At 39.0% G+C, this 23,957-nt stretch overlaps 1 protein-coding gene across 15 annotated transcripts in view; it reads left to right on the forward strand.

Moving 5' to 3' along the window:
- Nucleotides 1-23,957, forward strand: part of ZPBP (zona pellucida binding protein) — a 149,812-nt gene that overhangs the window by 18,387 nt on the left and 107,468 nt on the right. For 6 of the 15 annotated variants that reach the window (XR_012433199.1, XM_005549610.5, XM_074036567.1 and 3 more), the window contains one exon: nucleotides 16,745-16,897. The exons of 4 other annotated variants lie outside the window; for them this stretch is intronic. Coding sequence is in view for 9 of the 11 variants with exons in the window: in XM_005549610.5 (XP_005549667.1) it covers nucleotides 16,745-16,897 (153 nt within the window). In the remaining 2 variants the exon portion in view is untranslated. The remainder of the gene's footprint in view (nucleotides 1-16,744; nucleotides 16,898-23,957) is intronic. 5 more of the 15 variants (XR_012433200.1, XM_005549611.5, XM_065541965.2 and 2 more) reach the window with 1 other exon arrangement.

The following is a 23,957-nucleotide window of genomic DNA, read 5'->3' on the forward strand; positions in this document are numbered from 1 at the left end:
AGCTTTTGGATTTCTTCCTGATTCAATCTTGGTAGGTTGTATGTATCTAGGAATTTGTCCATTTCTTCTAGATTTTCCAATTTATTGGCATACAGTTGCTCATAGTAAACACTAGCGATCCTTTGAATTTCTGCAGTATCAGTCATAATGTCTCCTTTTTCATTTCTGACTTTATTTGGATCTTCTCTCTTTCTTAGTCTGGCTAAAGGTTTTTCAATTTTGTTTAACTCTTCAAAATACCAACTTTTTGTTTTATTTATCTTTTGTATTTTTTATCATTTAAAATTCATTCATTTCTCCTCTGATCTTTATTATTTCTTCTACTAATTTTGGGTTTGGTTTGTTCTTGCTTTTCTAGTTCTGCAAGATGCAATGTTAGATTCTTTGAAGTTTTTCCCCTTTGTTCAATGTAGGCACTTATAGCTATAAATTTCTATCTTAGTACTGCTTTTGCTGTATCCCATAGGTTTTGGTGTGTTGTGTTTCCATTAACATTTATTTCATGAAAATTTTCAATTTCATTCTTAATTTCTTTAATGATCCACTGATCGTTCAGGAGCATATTGTTTAATTTCTATGTATTTGTATAGTTTCTAAAATTCCTCTTATTATTTATTTCTAGTTTTATTCCATTGTGGTCAGAGAAGATGCTTAATATTATTTCAGTTTTTTAAAAATGTTTTAAGACTTGTTTTGTTACCTAACATATGATCTATCCTTGAGAATGAATCTCTATACTGAGGAAAAGAATGTGTATTCTGCAGCTCTTGGATGAAATGATCTATAAATGTCTACTGGATGCATTTGTTCTGTAGTACAGGTTAAGTCTGATGTTTCCTTGTTGATCTTGCTGTCTGGAAGCTCTGTCTAATGCTGAAAGTGGGGTATTGAAGTCTCCCGCTGTTATTGTATTGAGGCTCTCTCTCTCTTTAGCTCTAATAATATTTTCTTTATATATCTGAGTGCTCCCATGTTGGGTATATACATATTTACAATTGTCATATTCTCTTTCTGAATTGACCCCTTTATTATTATATAGTGACCATTTTTTTCTCTGATAGTTTTTGTCTTGAAACCTATTTTGTCTGATATAAGTGTAGCGATTGCCACTCTTCTTTGTTCTCCATTGGCATGAAGTATCTTTTTATACACCTTTATTTTCAGCCTATGTGCATCTTTATAGGTGAAGTGTGTTTCTTTTAGGCAGTAGATCAGAGGGTCTTGTTTTTTCATCTACTCAGTCTATTTTTTTTAATTAGAGAATTTAGTCAATTTACACGTAATGTTATTATTTATAAGTAAGGACTTACTCCTGCCATTTTGTTATTTATTTTCTGATTTCCTCTTCCTTCTTTCTCTCCTTTCTGTCTTCCTGTAGTGAAGGTGATTTTCTCTGGGGATATGATTTAGTTTCTTGCTTTTTATTTTTTGTGTATCCATTGTATGCTTTTTGGTTTTAGGTTACCATGAGGCTTGCAATTGCTATCTTGTAATCCAATATTTTTACATGATAAAAACTTAACATTGTTTGCATAAACAAAAAGCAAACTAATAAAAACTCTATGCCTTAATCTCCCTGCTTTTTAACTTTTGTTTTTTCTATTTATATCTTATTGTATTGACCGTGTCTTGAAACATTGCTGTAGTTATTGTTTTTGATTGGTTCATCAAAGACTAGTTTACACATCACAGTTACAGTGTTACAATATTCTGTGTTTTTCTATGTATTATTACCGTAATAATTATGTATTTTGTACCTTCTGGTGATTATTTATTACTCATTAATGTTCTTTTCTTTCTAACTGAAGTACTCTCTTTAGCGTATTTTGTATGAAAGTTCAGGTATTGGTGAAATCCCTCAGTTTTTGTGTGTCTGGGAAAGTCTTTATTTCTCCTTCATGTTTGAAGGATATTTTTGCCAGATATACTATTCCACGATAAATTTTATTTTTCCTTCAGCACTTTAAATATGTCATGCCACTCTCTCCTGGCCTGTAAGGTTTCCACTGAAAAGTCTGCTGCCAGATGTGTTGGAACTCCATTGTATGTTATTTGTTTTGTCTTTCTTCTTTTTGGATCCATTCATTAACCTTTACCTTAGGGAGTTTGATTATTAAATGCCTTGAGGTAGTCTACATTAGGTTAAATCTGCTTGGTGTTCCATAACCGTCTTGTACTTGGATATTATGACTTTGTCTAGATTTGGAAAATTCTCTGTTATTATCCTTTTGAATAAACTTCCTACCCTTATCTTTTTCTCTATCTCCTCATTAAGATCAATAACTGTTAGATTTGTTGTTTTGAGACTGTTTTCTAGATCTTGTAGGAATGCTTCATTGTTTTTTACTCCTTTTTCTTTTGTCTCCTTTGTGTATTTTTAAGTAGTGTGTTTTTAAGCTCACTAATTCTTTCTTCTGCTTGATTCATTCTGCTGTTAAAGGACTCCGATGCATTCTTCAGCATGCCATTGCATTTTTCAGCTCCGGGGTTTCTGCTTGGTTCTTTTAATTTCAGTTTCTTTGTTAAATATATCTAATTCTGAATTCCTTCTCTGTACTATCTTGAATTTCTTTGAGTTTCTTCAACATAGCTATTTTAAATTGCCTTTCTGAAAGGTCACATATCTCTGTTTTTCCAGAATTGGTCCTTGGTATTTAGTTTATTTGTTGAGGTCATGTTTTCCTGAATGGTGTTGATACTAGTAGATGTTCTTTGGTGTCTGGCCATTGAAGAGCTAAGTATTCACTGTAGTCTTCACTGTATGCACTTATTTGTAGCCATTCTTCTTGGAAAGGCTTTTCAGTATTTGAAAGGACTTGGGTGTTGTGATCTAAGTTGTATCTGTTTTAGGAGGCACCATTCTTCTTGGAAAGGCTTTTCAGATATTTGAAAGGACTTGGGTGGTGTGATCTAAATTGTATCTGTTTTAGGAAGCACCTCAAGCCCAGTAATGCTTTGGTTCTTGCAGATTCATAGAGGTATTACCTTGATGGTCTTGGACAAGATCCAGGAAAATTCTCTGGATTACCAGGCAGAGATTCTTGTTTTCTTCCCTTACTTTCTCCCAAAACATACAGAGTCTCTGTCTCTGTTTTGAGCCACCTAAAGTTGGAGGTGGAGTGACAATAGCACCCCTGTGGCTACCACCACTGTGATAGAAATAAAGACTTTCCCAGTGACTACACTGGGTCAGACCTGAAGCCAGGCCTGCTATAACCACTCCGTGGCTCCTGCCTATGTTTGCTCAAGGCCCTGGGGCTCTCCGATCAGCAGGAAGTAAAGCCAGCCAGGTGTTTGTCCTTCCCTTCAGTGCTGCAAGGTCTCTCAATCCCTGGGTGGGTTCAGAAGTGCTGTCTGGGATTCAGGGACTAGAGTAGAAAACCTGATCCCAGCTACTCGGGAGACTGAGGCAGGAGAATGGCGTGAACCCGGGAGGCGGAGCTTGCAGTGAGCTGAGATCCGGCCACTGCACTCCAGCCTGGGCGGCAGAGCGAGACTCCGTCTCAAAACAAAAAAAAAACAAAACAAAACAAAAAAAAAAAAAAAAAAGAAAACCTGAGAAGTCTGCCTGGTGGTGTATTATATTGCAGCTGAGCTGGCAATCAAAGCAAAAGACACACTCCTTCCCATTCTACCCCACTACTCTTTCCAAAGGGAGAGGAGCCTCACCTGATAGCCACCACCACCACAGGCCAGTAGAATTATTGCCAACTACCACCAATGTTCCCTTAAGGCCCATGCTTCCTGGCCTGGGACTTACGCTTCAGGGCAGTGGACTCTCCTCTGGCCCCAGGGCAGGTTCAGAAATGCCATCCAAACATCAAGTCCTGTTCACTGGGGACCCTGAGGGTCCACTTGTTGCTCTCCCGCTCTGTGTCCATGCTGGTACTTAAGGTGTAAGACAAAGTACCCTTTAGTTTTCCTTCTGCATTTCTCAAGCAGAAGGAGTTTTTCCCCATAGCCACCACAGCTGGTCATATGCTGAGTCTCACCTGAAGTGAGCAAGTCTCAGAGGCCTACCCAAGGCCCTTGAAGTTGTACCTGGGTATCGCTGCTGGTTATTCAGGGCCCAAGGGCTCTTCAGTTAGCAGATGATGAATGCTGCCAGGACTGGGTCTTTTTCTTTAAGGCAACAGATTCCCTTCTGGCCCAGGGTATGTCTAGAAATGTCTTCTTGGAACTAGGGCCTGGAATAGGGACATAACAACTCTGACCAGTGCTCTATCCTACTCTGCCTGGGCTGGTAGCTTAGATGCAAGACAGCATCCTCCCCACTCTTTCCTCTCCTCTCGTCAGGTGGAAAGAAGGGGTGCCTTTTGGGGCTGCAAGCTGTGGAGCCTATGGTTAGAGGAGGGGTGATGCTAGCCCTCCCTTTGCTTCCCCAGCTGGTGTCTCAAGATGTTGTGTGCTCCCTCAGTTCACTGTCTTTGGGCCTACTTCAGCACCAGGACTCACCTATGTTTTGCAGCCCTATGACCTAGATTGCCTTTCAAGTTTACTTGGAGAGTAAACAGAGTGCTGTAGACCTTGATGGCAAGGTTTGTAGGCACTCAAGTTCATATTGCTGGGATTGATGATTCTCTTCTGGTTTGGGCTGGTTTAAATGCTCACTCCATGGGCAGGTGTCAGCTGAATTTGGTCTGCTTTTCCTTTCTGCTCTAACAGGACAGCTCTGAGCTCAATACCTCACAATTGCTGTGCTCTCCCTCCCCCAGTACTCACAGACACTAATTGCACCAGGCCACCACTGTGGGGTATGGGGGTGGTAATGGGGGAGGGGTGGCATTGGTGATTTTTGGATTTTTAAAAAGTCTTTTCAGTGCCTCTTTTAGTGATATTAGAACAGGAATTAAAAGAAATTAAAAACTGTATATTCAGAAACTTAGTTTTATGTAAGAAAACCCTGTTCCCCCTGAGGAAAAGAAAGAGCTGGAGTCCTTTAGAATTAACTGCCTGTTTTTCTGTGGCTAGTGAGCCTTATCTCTCCCCCTTTCCCAGGCATTGTGAAGATGCTGTTTTTCTAGCTGTGCAGCTTCAAGGTCACTAGACAGATAAACTCAAGTCATAAAACACGTTTTTCCTTGAAAAGTAAAAATGATGTAATGCATGTCTCAATTAATTGAATAACTGTCTTTTCTCGCTTCTGTGATATGCTTCCCCCTACACAGATCTCCCCCACCCCACACAATTCTTAAAAGGTAACTTGACTCTTTGATCAGGGCTCAGTCCTCTGGATGTTAATCCAACTGGGCTGGTGCACCTGCATAATAAATACCCTCCTGAACCCTATCAGTCTCTCTGATTCCTTATCAATCCCACTACATTTCTGGGGGGTCGTCTGGGATTGGAGATGACAGATTTACTGTTTCCTTTGCCTTTGGGACTAGAGGCCCAGGGCCGGGGGAGACCTGGCATCCAAGGCATGCCACGGGAGAGCTTCACCCGGATGGAAACTGGCTCTCCCCGCATCCCAGCGCCATGCCTGGCAGTGCAACGGAACCGGGTATGGGGCTGCGGGACAATACCAGCACTTCAGGAACTGCAGTAAGGAGTAAGGGCCCAAGGCAGGAAAGCTCGTCCCATAGGGATGAAGGGGAGTTTGATCACCTCCGGGGTAACAACCACTAATCCAACCCAGAGTGGCTGGTGATGGCAGGAGTGGCCTGCCAATTTGGATGAACCTCGTGTCCCCACTAACAAAGTGAAAGTGGTTCACTGGATCTGGAGACAGGAACTGGGAGTTGTGGGTGTGTGTGAACCTACCTGGGATATGAGAGAGACTCATTTCGTTCAATGATGAGTCCTGGGGTAGGAGTGGTGTGTGTATGTGTGTGAATGTGGGAGCCTAACTAGGCTCACCCGTGACATGAGAGAGGCTCGTTTTGTCTGATTAGGAGTCCTGGGGCAAGGGAGGTGTGTGAAATGGCGTGAAAGAGATGATCTCGGGAGAGGCCAACGTGGGGAGTGACATGGGGAGGCACAGATCCCTTAGCGTGGGCTGTGTGCTCCAAGGCGAGTGTGGGGGAAATCAGACTGAGGACATTGCATAAAGCTGATAGGACTAGCTTCATAACCGCAGTAGGCTGTGATGGGAAGGCATGTTCCTGGATAAGCAGTGTCTGAAACTCCTGTAATAGGACCCGGTCTGGTGGACCTGAGAGTGAAAGTGAGAGTGAAAGTGCTTTGCAAGGGAGGAAATGGGAGGGAAAGCGTCAAAACCAACCCCTTTGGAGTGCATGATAAAGAATTTTAAAAAAAGGATTTAGAGGTGATTATGCAAAAAAACTGGATGTTCAAAAGTTAAGGACGTACTGTGAATTAGTATAGCCCTCTTTTAGTGTCGGATGACTGGCCAGAGGCACTATAGAGAAATTGGTCCTGTGTTTTAAGGTGGTGACTAGGATTGGAGGACATCCAGGGCATTCAGACCTAGACTTTGTATTGACTCATGACTGAATGCAGCCCTGCCTAGCAGTTTATTGTAAAATGCTTGCAGCTCACGCCAAGAGAAATCAGCTGCACTGGCAGCTACAGAGTTAAAGGGAAAGTCACAGAGGCTTGTAGCACCACCAAGCCAATAGTGAAAGTAAAAATCAGCTGCCCCTGAAGCTGAGACAAAAAAATAAAGTCTCTGGAAAGGCAGAAAAACCAGTTTTGCGAGAACCACAGTAGGGAATAGAGACCCCTCCTCCCTACATTCCAATCTACCTGACTTTACCAAGGCTAACTGCCCCTAAGGAGTTAAGTTGAAAGGAATACAGGCTCTGGATTTCACGTGAGAAGGAGAAATCAGAGCTCAGGGAAATTAAAGTGAAGGGCTCAAAAAGTCAGGCCATCTCAGGTCTGGCCATGCCCAAATTGTGCTTATGCCTCTTAAGAGGACAAGAGGACCCCCACTAAGAGCCAGATGATGCAGTCCAGCTTCAGCACCTACAAAGGTGCCGAGAAGCACTTCTGCAAAGGGTAAAGTGTGGTAAAAGAAAAGGCAACTCATATAAAAATCTCAGAGGTGCTCCAGGGTGCAGATAAAAGCACCAGCCAGTTTTATAAAAGACTTTGAGAGGCATTTTGGTTGTGTACTCCGTTTAACTCTGAGGCTGCTGAAAATCAACACATGGTGAATACGGCGATTGTAAGGCAGGACCAAGGAGATATCAGGCATAAACTGTGGAAGTTAGAAGCTCCATAGGTGTGAATGCTACTCAGCTTATTAAAGTGTCTACTAAGGTGTAAATCAACCGAGATCAGAAGGCTGATCGGAGGCTTTAAAAAGGCTAATTTACTAGCAGCAGCCCTTAAGGAAAGAGAAGCTGGCTTTGCAAGGAGGCATGGATGTGGGCGTGAACGCAGTCATGGAACAAAGCTAATCTGGACAGGAGTTTGAAAATCGGCCGAGGCTAGAGGGAGATTAATGTGCATGGTGCGAAAGAAAAGGACACTAGAAGGATAAATGTCAAAAGAATAAGGAAAATGGTCAGGGCCATAGTATGAAAACAAACAAAGAAACTAACAAACAAACAAAAAAACACTGGCCAAGGGCTACTGCACCCAGAAAAACCCAAGACCCCCTGCACCTGCTGTGAAAGACAGGATATAAAGTGTCAGGAGAAAGCTCAGATCTACTCTAAAAGTGTCCAGTAGTTGGGCTTTTATGTGAGCCAAGAAGAAAGATGGCTTAGTAGTGAACAAACACAGGCTATTTGTGCACTTCCTGGTCCAACCACCTGGTGTCAAATAAGTGAGTTCCTAAGGGCAGCAAGGTTCTGCCGTCTCTAGATGCCAAATTTCTTGTTCATGGCTAAGCCATTATACAAAGCCACAAAGAGGAGAAAAAAAAGGAGCCCCTCCTCTAAGAGGCGAACCAGGAGAAGGCTTTAAAAAAAAAATCAAAGAAACCTTGACTCAGGCTCCAGCTTTAGGACTACCAGATCTAACTAACTAAGCTTTTCTTGTATGTCCACAAGTGAAAGGGAGGCTGTAAAGCTTCTAACTCTTAAGTTAGAACTTAGAAGGACAGCTACTAAGTTAGAAGTCCTGAGAAGGACAACTGCCCTGCTCTGACCACACCGGTTCTAACTCTAACTCAAGCCATAAGATCATGGCATTGCCCAGCGGCATACTTATCCAGGCAATTAGATTCTGTGGCACTTGGATGGCTTCCTTATCTTAAAACACTAGCTGCCACTGCTCTACTGGTGCAAGAAGCTAATAAACTGACTTTAGAGACTGTGAATACCCTAAACCCAGCTACCTTGCTCCTCATCGAGTCAGTGCCAGAAGGCCCCCTTCATTGCTGCGTGGACATGGTAGATGAAGTGTTCTCAAGCCGAAGAGATTTGACAGATCGGCCCCTCGGGGACCCAGACATTGAATATTTTACTGATAGAAGCAGTTTCATACTAAAGGGAGTCCGCCGAGCTAGGTATACAGTGGTGACTTTGGACTTGATAGTGCAGTCTTTGCCTACAGAAACTTCTGCTTAGAAAGCAGAGCTAATAGCTCTGACAAGAACTCTCTGGCTAGCAGAAGACCAAAGGACAAATCTTTACACAGATTCCAAATATGCTTCTGCTACTTTGCATGTTCATGAGGCCATTTACAAAGAAAAAAAAAAAAAGATTTTAACTGCTGGAAGTAAAAAAATAAAGTACAAGGAAGAAATTATACAGCTTTTAAATGCTGTATGGGCCCCAAAAGAGGTGGCAGTGATGCACTGCAAGGGGCACCAAAAAGCAAGAACACTAAAGGCTAAAACAAAAAAGAGAAAGGTAAACATAAAGGCAAATGCAGGCTTTAAGTATGGCCATGCAAAAGATGCATGGTTAGGTATGAAAAAAATACCTATAAGTCTAACAGACCCGGTACACCCTTTCAAACCTAAGGACTTCGTTTAGGTTGAAAAATAGAATCTAACCACTCTAGGACCCATATAAGATAGGCCCCATATTGTGATCATGTCTACTCCCACTGCTGTTAAAGTTGCAGGTGTTACACCTTGGATTCATCATAGATGGCTAAAACCAGCGGCAGTAGTGACTCCCAACGATGACCAGTGGATTAGCCAACAAGACCCAGATCGCCCCACCTGAATATTTCTACGGTGAAACCCAGCCACTGGTAAGGACAACTGCCCTGCTTTGACCACGCTGGAGGCTGGTCAGTTTATGCATGGCTGAAGCTTGAGGATCCTGCAAGCTCTGCTCTAGTCACATCCCGAAAGCTGACTAGTTTATGCACAGCTGGAGCTAAGAGTACCATTTCTGGATAAGTAAATGTAAATATAATTTATAAGCCTAGTTATAGTTCTGTCAATACTGATTGTTCTGTTGTTATGTTATTAATGCAAATGCCGCAAATGTCTATGCCCAGAGGAATGTTTGCCATGCCCATGTGTAGTGTAAACATATTTCTATTACCTACACTGATGTTTTTACCATTTCTGCCTACACTAAAATGGAAGAAATCTCTAGAAGAATGCCCACACTGTGTAGATACTACCTGGGTAAGGAGTACGATAGTTACAACTCTACTGTACCATGCCTACTATAAATGTACAGGAACCAAGTTAGGAACCTGTACATACAACCAGACCACCTATTCAGTCTGTGACCCAGGAAATAATCAGCTATATGTATGTTATGAAGCTCTTACCCTATAAATTCTGGTTTAAAATACTTATTAAATCAGAGAAAAAAAAAGAGAGCTTTTAGCTCAAACCAAAGAATACCCTGTCTCCTATAAAAGGCCTATTTCCTTGTACTTTAATGCCTGCCATGCTGCGTATGTTCATAATCCTAAAACAACCAGAAGCAGTCTGCAATGGTTTAACACAAGAGAGGCTTAGCAGCAGCTACCCTAAACATCTGTATGGAAAACCACAAATCGGATGCCCAGACTGTAACATTCAGTGGAATATGCTAACACAGCTCCAACACTTATATTCAGGAAGGACTGCTCTACTAAGTAGTATGTCAACCAAACGAAATTGTAAGACAAAGACATGCAATTCTTTAAATTTTACTGTCTTAAAGCCAGAGCTACCTTTTTGGTCTACAGGACAGACAGCACTGTTACAAGTTAAAAGATAAGGAACAGGTCTTGGAGTTCCACTACTAATTGTCAAAAAGACTAGAAGGGCTCAAATGCATCCAACCCTGCAATTCCAGGTCCATAAGTCATTCTAGAAGCATTTTAATCCGTCAGTGCCTGAGCTTCTCCCATCAACCAAAAAGTTATTTGCTCAACTAGCTGAAAACATAGCTGGCAGCTTAAGAATTTCCTCATATGTGTGTTTCTCCACATATATATGGAGAAACAAAAATTGGAGACCAGTGGCCATGGGAGGCAAAAAAATTAATGCCACAAGATAACTTCACTTCCCCTAACCCGGCCAGTGAACCAACAGCCTCAGCCAGTGTTTGGTTGTTAAAAACCTCCATAATTGAAAAGTACTGTATCACCTGATAAGAAAAGGCTTTCACAGAAGCAGTAGGAAAAACAACCTGCCTAAGGCAACAGTATGATAAATAAGACTAAAAACAAAACTCTACGGAGAAATGCCCAGAACACCTCCTACTTACCAGATCCACTTTCTCTTGATTCTCTAAGCCACTCATGAGATCAACTAGAGGCTCCAAATGCTTGGAAGGCACCCTCTGACCTGTATGAGATCTGTAGAACATGGGCATATTGGCAACTGCTGGCTAAATGGATGAGGGCATGTGTGTTAAAAACAATCAAGCCATCCTTCTTTCTAATTCCTCTAAAGCAAGAGGAACTATTAAGATATCCAGTTTATGATAAAAATAAAAAAATAGAAGCATAATTACAAAAATAGACACAAACGTCAAAGAGATGTGGACATAAGAGACTGGAAAGATAATGAATGGCCTCCTGAAAAAATCATTAAATATTATAGGCCAGCTATATGGGTGCAAGATGGGTCATGGGGGTACCGCACCCCAATCTATATGTTCAACTGCATCATAAGGTTGCAGGAAGTTCTTGAAATTATAACCAATGAAACATCAAGGGCACTAGATTTATTGGCAATGCAAGCAATACAAATAAAAAATGCTATATATCAAAATAGTTTAGCTTTAGATTACCTCAGCCTCAGAAGGAAGAGTATGTGAAAAATTTAATTTAACCAACTGTTGCCTAGAAATTGATGATAATGGCCAAGCTATCATGGAAATCACAGCTAGAATGTGTGAGTTGGCCCATGTTCCAGTTCAGACTTAGTCCAGGTGGTCCCCGGATTCCTTGTTTAAAAAATGGTTCTCAAGCTTTAAAAGATTCAAAGCCCTCACTGGTAGGTTCTTGCTTATTCTTGGCATCTGCTTCATCCTCCCTTGCCTTTTACCTCTGTTTATTAGGAGTGTTCAGTCAACTATAGAGGCAGTAGTAACCCGACACACTACTGTGCAATTGATGGCACTAACCAAATATCAGCTGCTGCCAGTAGAAGAAAAAGCTCAGCTCCGTGAAAAGATGGCAAATAGTGGTGCTTTGTATTAATGCCTTTGTGATAAAAAGCACCAAATGGGGGAATGGAACGGAAATTAAAAGAAATTAAAAAATGTGTAAGCAGAAATTCAGTTGTATGTAAGAAAATCCAATTCCCCCTGAGAAAAAGAAAGAGCTGGAGTCCTTCAAAAATTAACTGCCTGTTTATCTGTGGCTAGTGAGCCTTATCTCTCCTCCTTTTCCAGGCATTGTGAAGACCCTGTTTCTCTAGCTGCAAGGTCACTAGACAGATAGACTCAAGTGGCAAAACATGTTATTTCTTGAAAAGTAAAAAATGATGTAATGCATGTCTCAATTAATTGAATAACTGTCTTTGTTTCTCACTTCTGTAACATGCTTCCACCTGCACAGATCTTCCCTGACCCCACAAAATGCTTAAAAGGTAATGACTCTTTGTTTGGGCCCCAGTCCTTTCGATGTTAATCCGACTGGGCTGGTGCACCTAAATAATATATATCCTTCTGAACCCCATCAGTCTCTCTGATTCCTTATCAATCCCACTACAATATGAAGTTAAAACCAGGCACTATGAGTGCTCATCTGATTTTTGTTATTAAGAGAAGGTATTTTTTCTGTGTATAGTTGTTAACTTGGTGTCCTTGCAGGAAGGATGTTCAATAGAGCCTTCTATTTAGCCATCTTGCTTTGCCCTTTCTCCGGGGGTCCCTTACATTTAAGTCTTTAATTCATCTTGCATTGATTTTTTATGTATGGTGGAAGAAAGGGCACCAGTTTCAATCTTATGCATGTGGCTCGGCAGTTATTCCAGCACCATTTATTGAATAGAGACTCATTTCTCCATTGCTTGTTTTTGTCATTTTTGTCGAAGATCAGATGGTTATAGGTGTGTGACTTTATTTGTGGGGTCTCTATTCTGTTCCATTAATCTATGTATCTGTTTTTATACCAGTACTATGCTGTTTTAGTTATTATAGCCCTGTAGTATAGTTTGAAGTCAGGTAGTGTGTTGCTTCTGGCTTTGCTCTTTTTACTTAGGATTACTTTGGCTGTTCCAGCTCTTTTTTGTTTCCATATGAGTTTTATGGTAAGTTTTTTCTAATCTATGTAAAATTTCATTGGTAGTTTGATGGGAAAAGCATTGAATCTGTAAACTGTTTTGGGTAGTATGGTTATTTTAACAATATTGATTCTACCCATGAGCATGGAATGTTTTTCCATTTGTTTGTGTCATCTGTGATTTCTTCAAGCAGTACTTTGTAATTCTCATAGTAGAGATCTTTCACCTCCCTTAACTGTATTCCTAGGTATTTTATTCTTTTGTGGCCATTGTGAATGGGATTGTGTTCTTGATTTGGTTCTCAGTTTGGATGTTATTGGTGTATAGAACTGCTACTGATTTTTATACATTGATTTTGTATCTTGGAACTTTGCTGGAGTTGTTTTTCAGATCCAGAAGCCTTTGAACAGAAGCAATGTTTTTTTGTTTGTTTGTTTGCTTTGTTTTTTTGAGATGGAGTCTCAGTCTGTCACCCAGGCTGGAGTGCAGTGGTTCACTGCAACCTCTGCCTCTCAGGTTCAAGCCATTCTTGTGCCTCAGCTTCCTGTCTTATGTATGTTTTACTGTCTGCTCTTTCTGACTGCTTGTAATTAGAAGAGAGATGATTTCCTTGAAATGCATCAGGCTAGAAGGAGAGATGGAACTTAAAGTGGCAGTGTTTGTTCAAGATGATGGTGCTTCTGCTCTGTCAATATGGAGTAGCCAGGAGAAATCATTAACATCATTAAAATCAACCTTTATTAGCTGGGATTACAGGCATGCACCACTATGCCTGGTTAATTTTAGTATTTTTAGTAGAGATGGGGCTTCACTGTGTTGGCTAGGCTAGCCTTGAACTCCTGGCCTCAAATTATCTGCCTGCCTCGACCTCCCAACATACTGGGATTATGCGTGTGGGCCACCACGCCAGGCCACGATGGAGTTTTCTAGGTATAGAATCAAATAGTCTGTGAAGGCATATAATTTGAAGTCCTCTCTTCCTATTTGTATGACTTTTTATTTATTTCTCTTGCCTGATCCCCTGGTTTGAACTTCCAGAACTATGTTAATAGGAGTGGTGAGGGTGTGCATTCTTTTCTTGTTCTGGTTCTCAAGGGGAAATGCCTCTAACTTTTGCCTGTTTAGTATGATGTTGACTGTGGGTTTGTCACACATGGCTATTACTATGTTCTCCTTTGATGCCCAGTTTATTGAGGGTTTTTAACATAAAGAGAGGTTGAATTTCATTGAATGGCTTTTCTGCATCTGTTGAGATGATCACGTGATTTTTGTTTTTAGTTTTGTTTCTGTGATGAATCAAATTTATGATTTGTGTATGTTGAACCAACCTTGCATCCCAGGGATAAACCCTATTTGATTGTGATGAATTAGCTTTTTGATGTGCTTCTGGATTTGCTAGGCTAGTATTTTGTTGAGGATTTTCGCATCTATGTTCATCAGGGTTATTATCCTAAAATTTTCTTTTTTCATTTTGTGTCCACCAGATTTTTATATCAGAATGATACTGGCTTCGTAGAATGAGCTAGGAAAGAGCCAATCCTCCTCAATTTTTTGGAATAGTTTAGCTAGAATTGGTACCAGACCTTCTTTATATGTCAGGTGGAATTTGGCTGTGAGTCTGTCTGGTCCAGGGCTTTTGTTGTTGATGGGTTTTTAATTACAGTTTCAGTGTCAGGACTCACTACTGGTCTGTTCAGGTTTTCAATTTCTTCCTGGTTCAATCATGGGAGAGGGTGTATGTTTCTAGCAATGTATCCATTTCTCTAGGGTTTCTAGTTAATGGGCATGGAAGTGTTTGTAATAGTCTCTGAGGGTTTTTTATATGTCTCTGGGGTCAGTGGTAATGTCCCCTTTGTCATTTCTGATGGTGTTTATTTGGATCCTCTCTCTTTTTTTTTTTGCTGTATTAGTCCAGCAAGCAGTCTACCAGTCTTATTTATTCTTTCAGAAAACCAGCCTTTGGTTTTGTTGATCTTTTGTTATGTCTTTTTGTGTCACAATTTTGTTCAGTTCAGCTCTGATTTTGGCAAGCCTTGGGGGATGGTGTCCCTGGCCATGCTCCACTGCAGCAGGTCCCATGGCAAATACTCTGGGTTCCATGCAGGGGAGCCTTGTCCCCACCAACCCTCCCTTGCCAGCCCAAATATCCATGGATTCTCCTGTAGCTAGGATTCTAGAGGTCCGTAGTGACAGTGGGCCACTCCATGTCTATTTAACTTACCCCTTCCCCAGGAGCCACTCAGGGCGAGGAATAAGTCCTGATGCTTGGATACTCTGTGCAGGGTCCCCAGCTTCTTGCTCCTTCAGTCCAGGGTCGGTGTCCTACCTCTGTCTACTCTCAATGCCTTCCTTCTGAACATCTGCTCAGAGTGTGCTGGTCTTCTTGATGGTCTTATCTCTTGGTGGGAGAAGCTCTTGCTGGCCATGTCTGGTTGGCTATCTTGGCTCTGAGCCCCTTTATTTTTTAGATCTACTTAAACATTTTTTAAATAAGAAGGCAGTCAGGGGGCATTTTATTATAGATTGTATACTACTACATTTTCTGGCTGTCATAATGTTTAGTGTTGTAGTAGGCATTTAGGTATATATTTTGATACACCTATTAATTGCTTTCTTTAGTGTGGAAAACATTCATTTCAAATGATTGCCAAGGAATATGTAATCTCATTGATGACGTAATATTCTATAATTTGTTTAAACTTCATGAGAACCCTTTATTATATCTCTACGAGGTGTTTCTGCTGAAATACATAGTGAACTCTTGCAAACTGTTGACTTCGTTTATAAAAGACTTGGTGTGTTAGGATAAATATGTAATATTTCATCAAAAGATAATCATGAAGAAATAGGCATTACAATAGAAATGTATTCTAAATTCATATCACGTTTTTCAGCATCATCCAGGATATAGAAATGGAAGTTCTCAAGGCATAATGCTCTATGTAAATTCCTTGATGGTGGGTATATCCATCTGTTCATTTCTCTTCCAATACCTGAAGCAGGGCTTGTATGTACTAGACACTCAGTAAATATTTATTGAACAAATAAATAATGAAAATTTCATCCCTATGAACACTCATCATTTGTCTTGGAGAAATATTTCAACTTAAAATTTATAAGCAATAAATCGTTTACCTAAAATAGAAAAAAGAAAAAAGGTAGACAATTATTTCCTGATGTAGTACTTTCACTTCTAATGAATGGAATATCAAATTATTGACTAAGCAAATTTTAATCTAAGAATTTTTCTAATTAAAAACTGTGGTTATAAACTTTCAGAATAACAGATTTATAGCTTTTTCAAGTACTTTAGCATTCATTGTATTTGTTATACAGAGAAATCCTGTGAGATAGGCTATCATATATTTTGGTTTTTCGTTGTACAAATGAGGGAACTGGATCTCAGAAAAATTAATAGGTTACTCACGGTTACAGTTTGTGAGAGGGAAAGGTAGGTCTGAGACCCAAGTGTCAATGCCTCCAAAGGCAGATTTACTTTTCATTTCACAACAGAGCTTTCTCCCTGTATGACACTTAAATAATGAAGTATGTTGAAATGAAAAGGGTGCTTACATCCCATTCTAACCCCCAGCACTGCAACTGTGTGATTATGTGATGTTGGGCAAGTCAGGTGATCTCATATCCAATATTTTTATTCTTCTGCAAACCTCAAATTTATAAGCTAAATTTTGCCTTTTGTCATATGTAGTGATAAGAAATCTCTTGTTAGTGATTATATTCTGATAGCCTTTGTTCTGGGTGTATTATTTATTTGTTTCATATATAGTTTGTAAGCTTACTGAGGGCCTAATTTGTCATTGAATATAAATATAATCATGTTAAAGTATGTGTATGTATTTATGTGTATATATTTGTATATATGTGTACTGTATTTCTGATCGTGCCCAGTTCAATGCAAGGAGCAGATTAGGAGCATATTCTGTATGTATCCTTGTTAGTCTCTTTCTACTTCGGCAACAATGTAATTGATGAACTCTGGTTAGTGAACATCTGTCAGTAAGAAGGTTATCCTGGCATCCACTGTTAGCAGACACCAGTTGCAATGTCCTAGCTATGCCCCCTGCTCCTTTCATTGACTGTGTTGGTAAATTATGATGGTTTTACCTTGCCGAGAAAATGTTTTGGTAGTTGTCTCATGTAATTTAAGCAACTCATAACTGTATCTTATTCCTTTAGTAGAAAACCGCACTGCACAAATAACATCCACAGGAAGCCTTGTATTCCAAAATTTTGAGGAGAGTATGAGTGGAATTTATACATGTTTCCTCGAATATAAACCTACTGTGGAAGAAATTGTTAAACGTCTTCAACTAAAATATGCTATATATGGTAAGAAGTAAAGTTAGTTGTGTTTTAACCTTCCTTAATTATTTTAAACATTTAAATATGTTTAAGTAGGTTTGTCTTAAAGGGACTTTATTTTTAGTCTCATTTAATTAAAAAAGAATTACTGCCTCCCTATGTAAGTACTTTGTAAAGGGTTAGTGGTGAGGGCACAGAATGGTTAACAGATCGTAGTCTTCTTTTCTTCAGGGGAATGTTGACATGTACACACAGATGAATTTTAGGGCCAGGTATGTATACATGTTTTCAAATTATTATGATATTATGGCTTGTACTATATTAAATTCTAAGTAGTTTAAATTTGAGTATCATGATTTCTGGTACACTGCCATCCCCCAAAACAGGAGCGTGAAACACCACTGTAAATTCCTTTTCTGGCGGGTTGACCTTTTGAGGCTTACAATTGGCAGAGGTCAGTTGATATTTGTAAGAATTACAGAAAGAGGAAAGAAACATGAAAAGGTGGCTCTCCAGTCAAGACAGGTTTATTTTAGAAAACAAACCTGAGAGATGCCTTCTAGCTGAGTTAGGTCAGAGGCACACTCTCTTACAGACTAAGAGTTTTTAAGGATTCAGGGTGGGAGAGTTTATCAGAGGCTTGGACTGCTTCTGTGTCTCTTTGTTGTGCTTATCTGGGAGGGAGAGTTGTGTGTCTGTTCCCATGCATCTTTTTGCAGCTGCAGGCATACCCCCCAAATCTGCTTTTAGCTTCTCTATCGTGCATCGGAAGGGAAAGGGAAAGGAATGTGCTTATTAAGGCCCACTGTTTTTTTTTTTTTTGAGACGGAGTCTCACTCTGTCACCCAGGCTGGAGTGCAGTGGCGCCATCTCAGCTCACTGCAACCTCCACTTCCCGGGTTCAAGCGATTCTCCTGCCTCAGCTTCCCGACTAGCTGGGACTACAGGCACATGCCACCACACCCGGCTAATTTTTTGTATTTTTGGTGGAGATGGGTATCACTGTGTTAGCCAGGATGGTCTCAATTTCCTGACCTCATGATCTGCCCACCTCGGCCTCCCAAAGTGCTGGGATTACAGGCATGAGCTACTGCCCCTGGCCAAGGCCCACTGTTTTACTGGGACCCTTTGTATAAGGGTGAGGTTTGGCAGTTACCCAAGAGACTTTAACCCATCTCCTTCTGTGCCGCAGCTCTCTTATCTGTGTTTTACTGTCTGCTCTTTCTGGCTGCTTGTATTTAGAAGAGAGGTGATTTCCGTGAAATGCACGAGGCTAGAAAGGGAACTAGAACTTAAAGTGGCGGTGTTTGTCTGAGATGACGGTGCTCCTGCTCTGTCAATATGGAGTAGGCAGGAGAACAGCCTGAACCCAAGTTGCTTGTAGGTTCCATCTCACTAGTGGGACCCATGTGTGGCAGACAGAATAATGGCTCCTAAACATGTCCATATCTAGTCATATCCAGAACATGTAAGTGCGTTGCCCTACATGGAAAAAGGGATTTAGCAGATGGATTGCGATGAGATTATCCTGAATTATCTGGGTGGGTCCAGTGTAATCACAGGGTTCCTTCTAAGAGGAAGGCAAGAGGGTCAAAGGCAGAAAAAGGAAATGTGCTGACAAAAGGAGAGGTTGCAGTGATTTTCTTTGAAGATCAAAGAAGCCACATGCCAAATAATACAGGCAGCCACCACAGCTGGAAATGGCAAAGAATTGGATTCCCCCTAAAGCTTTCAGAATGAGTACAGCTTGATTTTTGCTTAGTAAGACTCATTTTGGATTTCTGATCTCCACAGCCTTAAGGTCCTAAATTTGTGGTGTTTAGAACATTAGGTATGTGGTAATTTGTTACAGTGTCAATAAGATAACTTATACACCATTACTTTGACAGCAAGGGTGCCAAACAACTGGCAGAATGGTTAGTGGTTTCTTGATAATATTTTGGTTCATCAAAAAATACTTTCCCATATAGCCAAAGAGAGACATAACGTTTTGGTAAGATAATTAACTTTGTTAGGCAAATAATTTGTTTAAACCTTTTAATCAGTCATGTTTCATTTTTGTTACATAGTAGTTATCTCCCTCTTGTTACTTCATGTACCTAACTTATAATAAATGTACTTCAGAATCACTCATAAGTACATATTCACATATGCTAACAAATGTAGAAGTGCCTAAAATGAGTACTGGTTTATAATAATGATAATGATAGCTAATATTTACTGAGCACTTATGATACACCAGGTGGTGCTGTGTTTTTACATGTAATTATTACAACAACAGCAAAATCCATATTTATGTAATGCTTGCTTAGTGTAAGCATTGTTCTAATTTATTTATATTAAATGTATTTCACCACAAACTGTGATGTAGGCACTGCTATTTTTGGTCTTGTAAATGTAAGGAAACAGAGTGGTTAAATGACTTTCTCAAGACCACGGCTATTAAGGAGGGGAGGGGAGAACTCAGATTTCAATTTAGGAATTCTGGTCCTAGAGTTAGTATTCTTATGCTTTATGGTATCCTGCTATGTATACCACTGTTATATGAATGCCAGCAGGATGAAGACCTGATTAATAAACTGACTTTGAAGACCTACTCTTTTAATGCTTAAAACCAATGCAATTGATTATATTTTATTATACATACCTCCTTTAATCTTTCTAATAGCTACATGGTGTTTCAGATTTTATTTGAGCATTCTTCAGTTAATTACTATTTAGTTTGTTTCACATTTTCCCTACCTCAGATGGTACTGTGTGGAACATTTAAATATGTGTCCATCCATCCATCTGCCGTTGGTCTGTGTATACACACACATACACCATACCCCCTCACCATACTAACATTGCTGTATTTTGTAAGATAAGTTGTTAGTCTTTCAGAAAGATGAATTCTGTAAAGGAAAATCTGCAGGGAATTCATAGTGCTATTTTGGTTGATTCTTTTGTATAGCAATTTGCAACCCTGCTGTAGTAGATGAGAACCTCAGTTTCTAAAACTCCTTTAATGCTGTATTTTGAAGTGTTGCCAATATGATAAATTAATGGTATTTTATAGTTTTAATATGCATTTTTTGGTCTTTGGTGGGTTATTCAAATCTTATTTGTGTGAGCTCTCTCTGTGCGTATGTGTGTGTGTCTGAATAGCTATAGAGAGATGTATAGCTATGTAGATATTAATTTTATGTCAAATGCATTGTATTCTGTATTTTGTTTTTAGCTTATTAATCTCTTATATTCTAAGTAAAGGATAATTCCAAATTTTAAAATTTTATATAAACTACAAGTGGCATTTTCTTTTTGACTCATGTTTTTTACTGTGTTGAGCAAGATATTCACCATTACCTGGATTGTAAGAAGTAAAATCAACTTATAATTTTCTATATATATTAAAAACCATTAAAAATTTTAGAAAATTACAAAATAAAATCAAGAATTGTTATCAGTTTTGAATATGGCAAGACACTAAATGTATAAAATGGTGATTCATTGCTTTAATATACACTTCCTTAATTATTAGTAAGTTAGAACATCTTTTCATATTTTTATTATTCAGTAGATTGCCTTTTCAATTCAATTGTCATCTTCCTTTTGCATAGTTTGTCTTTTTCTTACTAATTTTTAGATATTTTGCTGTTCTGGATACTAGCCTTTCCTTATGCATGCTATAAACAATTTCTACCTTCTCTCACTTAAGATGTTTATACTAACAGAAGTTTCAATTTTTTTTTTTTTTTTGTAATGAGACCTATCAGTTTTAATTCTCTGAGTTGTTTTGCTTTTGTTTTGTTTAGTTTTGTTTTCTAAGAGATTGTTTCCTATCTAGAAAATAAAAATTGCCCAGAACTTTGGGAGGCTGAGGCGGGTGGATCGCTTGAGACCAGGAGTTCGAGACCAGCTGACAAGATACAGAGCAGTCCCATCAAAAGAAGGATACCTTGTGTTGACCTTTTATAATTGAACCTGCTTTCCCTCCTACCTCCATCCAGAATTCCTGGCAACCACCAATCTTCTCTAATTCTGTATTGTCAACATGGAAAAACACCATCTCTTCTAAAAATACAAAAAAATTAGCCAGGCGTGGTGGTGCATGCCTATAATCCCAGCTACTCAGGAGACTGAGGCCAGAGAATCACTTGAACTGGAAGCTGCAGTGAACCCAGATCATGCCACTGTATTCCAGGCTGGATGACAGAGTGAGACTCTGCCTTAGAAAACAAAAAAGAGAAAAGAAAAGAAAAATTTTTTCCTATATTTTCTAGGCCTATTTTTAAAAATAGGAATAAATTAACATCTTTTATTTGTTAGACAAAGAGCAATGTTCAATATAAATTTTCTCAAGACCCTTAAAACCTGTGAATTTCTGGCCAGTTCACAAAACCGTAAGATGACACTTTTCAGCATGAAGTAAAAAACAGTCTGTCAGCTCTAAAGATGTTACAGAGCAGAAATTTCCAAATGTGTTATACAAGCTTTCTGGGCAAATGAAAAATCTATCTTCTATGATATATGAACAAAAATTCGCAAGATAAGATTATGTTTTGACATACTTAACAAGCATTCCTTCTTTGTCTCCAACAAACAAAGCTAAGGAAATAATGTAACCATTTTTATGCAGAAAATTAAGGCTGCAGGTCATACACAAGAACAGAAGTGCTTGAGCATTGAAACTGTTCTGCTTCATTGTCATACTCGAATTGTTGACTCTTAAACCATTTTCAGTTAAATACAAGGAAAGGTTATTGCATGTTCAGCAATTACTAAGTTTTCAATAATTTAAGGTCCAGTAGCTTAGAAAAGTAGACTGAGAATGGTTCTGAAAAGGCAAGTTAAACCTTAGGCCTGTTTTTTCAGGTTAAACTTTTTGTTTTGAGATAAATGTAGATTAACATATGGTTGCAAGAAATAATACAGACAGATTCCATGTATTCATTAGCTAGCTTCCTCAAATCATAATATCTTGTAAACTAAGATAGTGATTTTGTCACAGTCTACCCATCTTATTCATATTTTTCCAGGTTTATGTGTACTTGTGTGTGTGTGTGTGTATGTGTGTGTGTGTGTGTGTAATTCTGCCATTTTTATCCCATGGGTAGACTCAGGTATCTACAACCATAGACAAGATACAGAGCAGTCCCATCAAAAGAAGGATACCTCGTGTTGACCTTTTATAATTGAACCCGCTTTACCTCCTACCTCCATCCAGAATTTCTGGCAACCACCAATCTTCTCTAATTCTGTATTGTCATTTCAAAAGTATTATACAAATACAGTGCATAATCTTAGGGGATTGACTTTTTTTCATTTTTCCAAATTCCTTGGAGATTGCTGTAAGTTTTGTGCATCTATCACACACTCTTTCTTATTGCTGAGTTGCATTCCAAAGTATGCATATACCACAGTTTGTTAAATGACTTACCCATTGAAAGATATCTAGGTTGCTTTGAGTTTTTGGCTGTTGCATATAAAGCTTCTAAGGACATTTGTGGATTGTTTTTCTATAGACCTAAGTATTTATTTCTGTGGGGTAAATACCTAAAGTGCAGTTGATTGATCATATGATAGTTGCATATTTAGTTTAATAAGAAACTGCCAAACTGTATTTCAGAATGGCTGTACCATTTTGTATTTCTACCAGCAATATAAGGATAGTCCAGTTACTCCATGTCTCCACCAGCAATTGGTGTTATAATTATCTTTTGTTTTAGCCATTCTGATAGGTGTGAAGTAATATTTCATTATGGTCTTAATTTGCATTTCTATACTTTCTAATGACGTATTTAATATATTTTATATTAATAAAATATATTATGAGTTTATTTGCCATCTGTACATCCTCTTTGGTAAAATTTCTGTTCATATCTTCTGACCATTTTTAATTGGATTGTTTGGTATATTACTGTTGAGTTTTTTGATATTTAATACACATACACAGATAGATAGATACTCTTTCTTTGTTGGATATATATTATTTGTAAGTATTTTCTACCACTCTGTATTTTGTCTTTTCATCTTCTTGACAGGATCTTTGCAGAGCCTGTTTTAAAATTTGGTTTATCAGGTTTGCTTTTGTGAATCATGCTTTTTGTGTTAAGATGAAAAATTATTTGCCTCATCCTAGATCCCAAAGATATTCTAAGTTTTTTTTCCTAAAAGTTTTGTAGGTTTCCTTTTTTTTAAAAAAAATTATTTTTATTTTAAATTCTTGGGTAATGTGCAGGATGTGCAGGCTTGTTACATAAACATGTGCCATGGTGGTTTGCTGTACCTATCAGCCCATCACATGGATAGTAAGCCCAGCATGTATTAGCTATTTTTCCTAATGCTCTTCCTCCTCACACCACCAACAGGCCCCATTGTGTGTTGTTCCCCTTCCTGTGTTGATGTGTTCTCATTGTTCAGCTACCACTTATAAGTGAGAACATTTCTGTTCCTGCATTAGTTTGCTGAGGATAATGGCTTCCAGCTCCATCCATGTCCCTGTAAAGGACATGATCTTGTTCCTTTTTATGGCTGCATAGTATTTCATGGTGTATATGTACCACATTTTCTTTATCCAGTCTATCACTGATGGGCATTTGGGTTGATTCCATGTCTTTGCTTCAATGACATGGAATAGAATGATTTATATTTCTTTGGGTATATACTCAGTAATGGGATTGCTGGGTGAAATGACATTTCTGGTTGTAGATCTTTGAGGAATTGCCACAACATCTTCCACAATGTTTGAACTAATTTACACTCCCACCAACAGTGTAAAAGCGTTCCTGTTTCTCCGCAACCTCGCCAGCATCTGTTGTTTCTTGACCTTTTAATAATTGCTATTCTGACTGGTGTGAGATGGTATCTTATCATGGTTTTGATTTGCATTTCTCTAATGATCAGTAATGTTGAGCTTTTTTTCATATGTTTGTTTGCCCCATGAATGTCTTCTTTTGAGAAGTGTCTGTTCGTGTCCTTTGCCCACTTTTTAATGGGATTATTTGTTTTTTACTTGTAAATTTAAGTTCCTTGTAGATTCTGGAATATTAGACCTTTGTCAGATGAATGGAGTGCAAAGATATTCTCTGTAGATTGCCTGTTTGCT

This window comes from Macaca fascicularis, chromosome 3, assembly GCF_037993035.2.
Source record: "Macaca fascicularis isolate 582-1 chromosome 3, T2T-MFA8v1.1".
Classification (NCBI taxonomy): domain Eukaryota; kingdom Metazoa; phylum Chordata; class Mammalia; order Primates; family Cercopithecidae; genus Macaca; species Macaca fascicularis.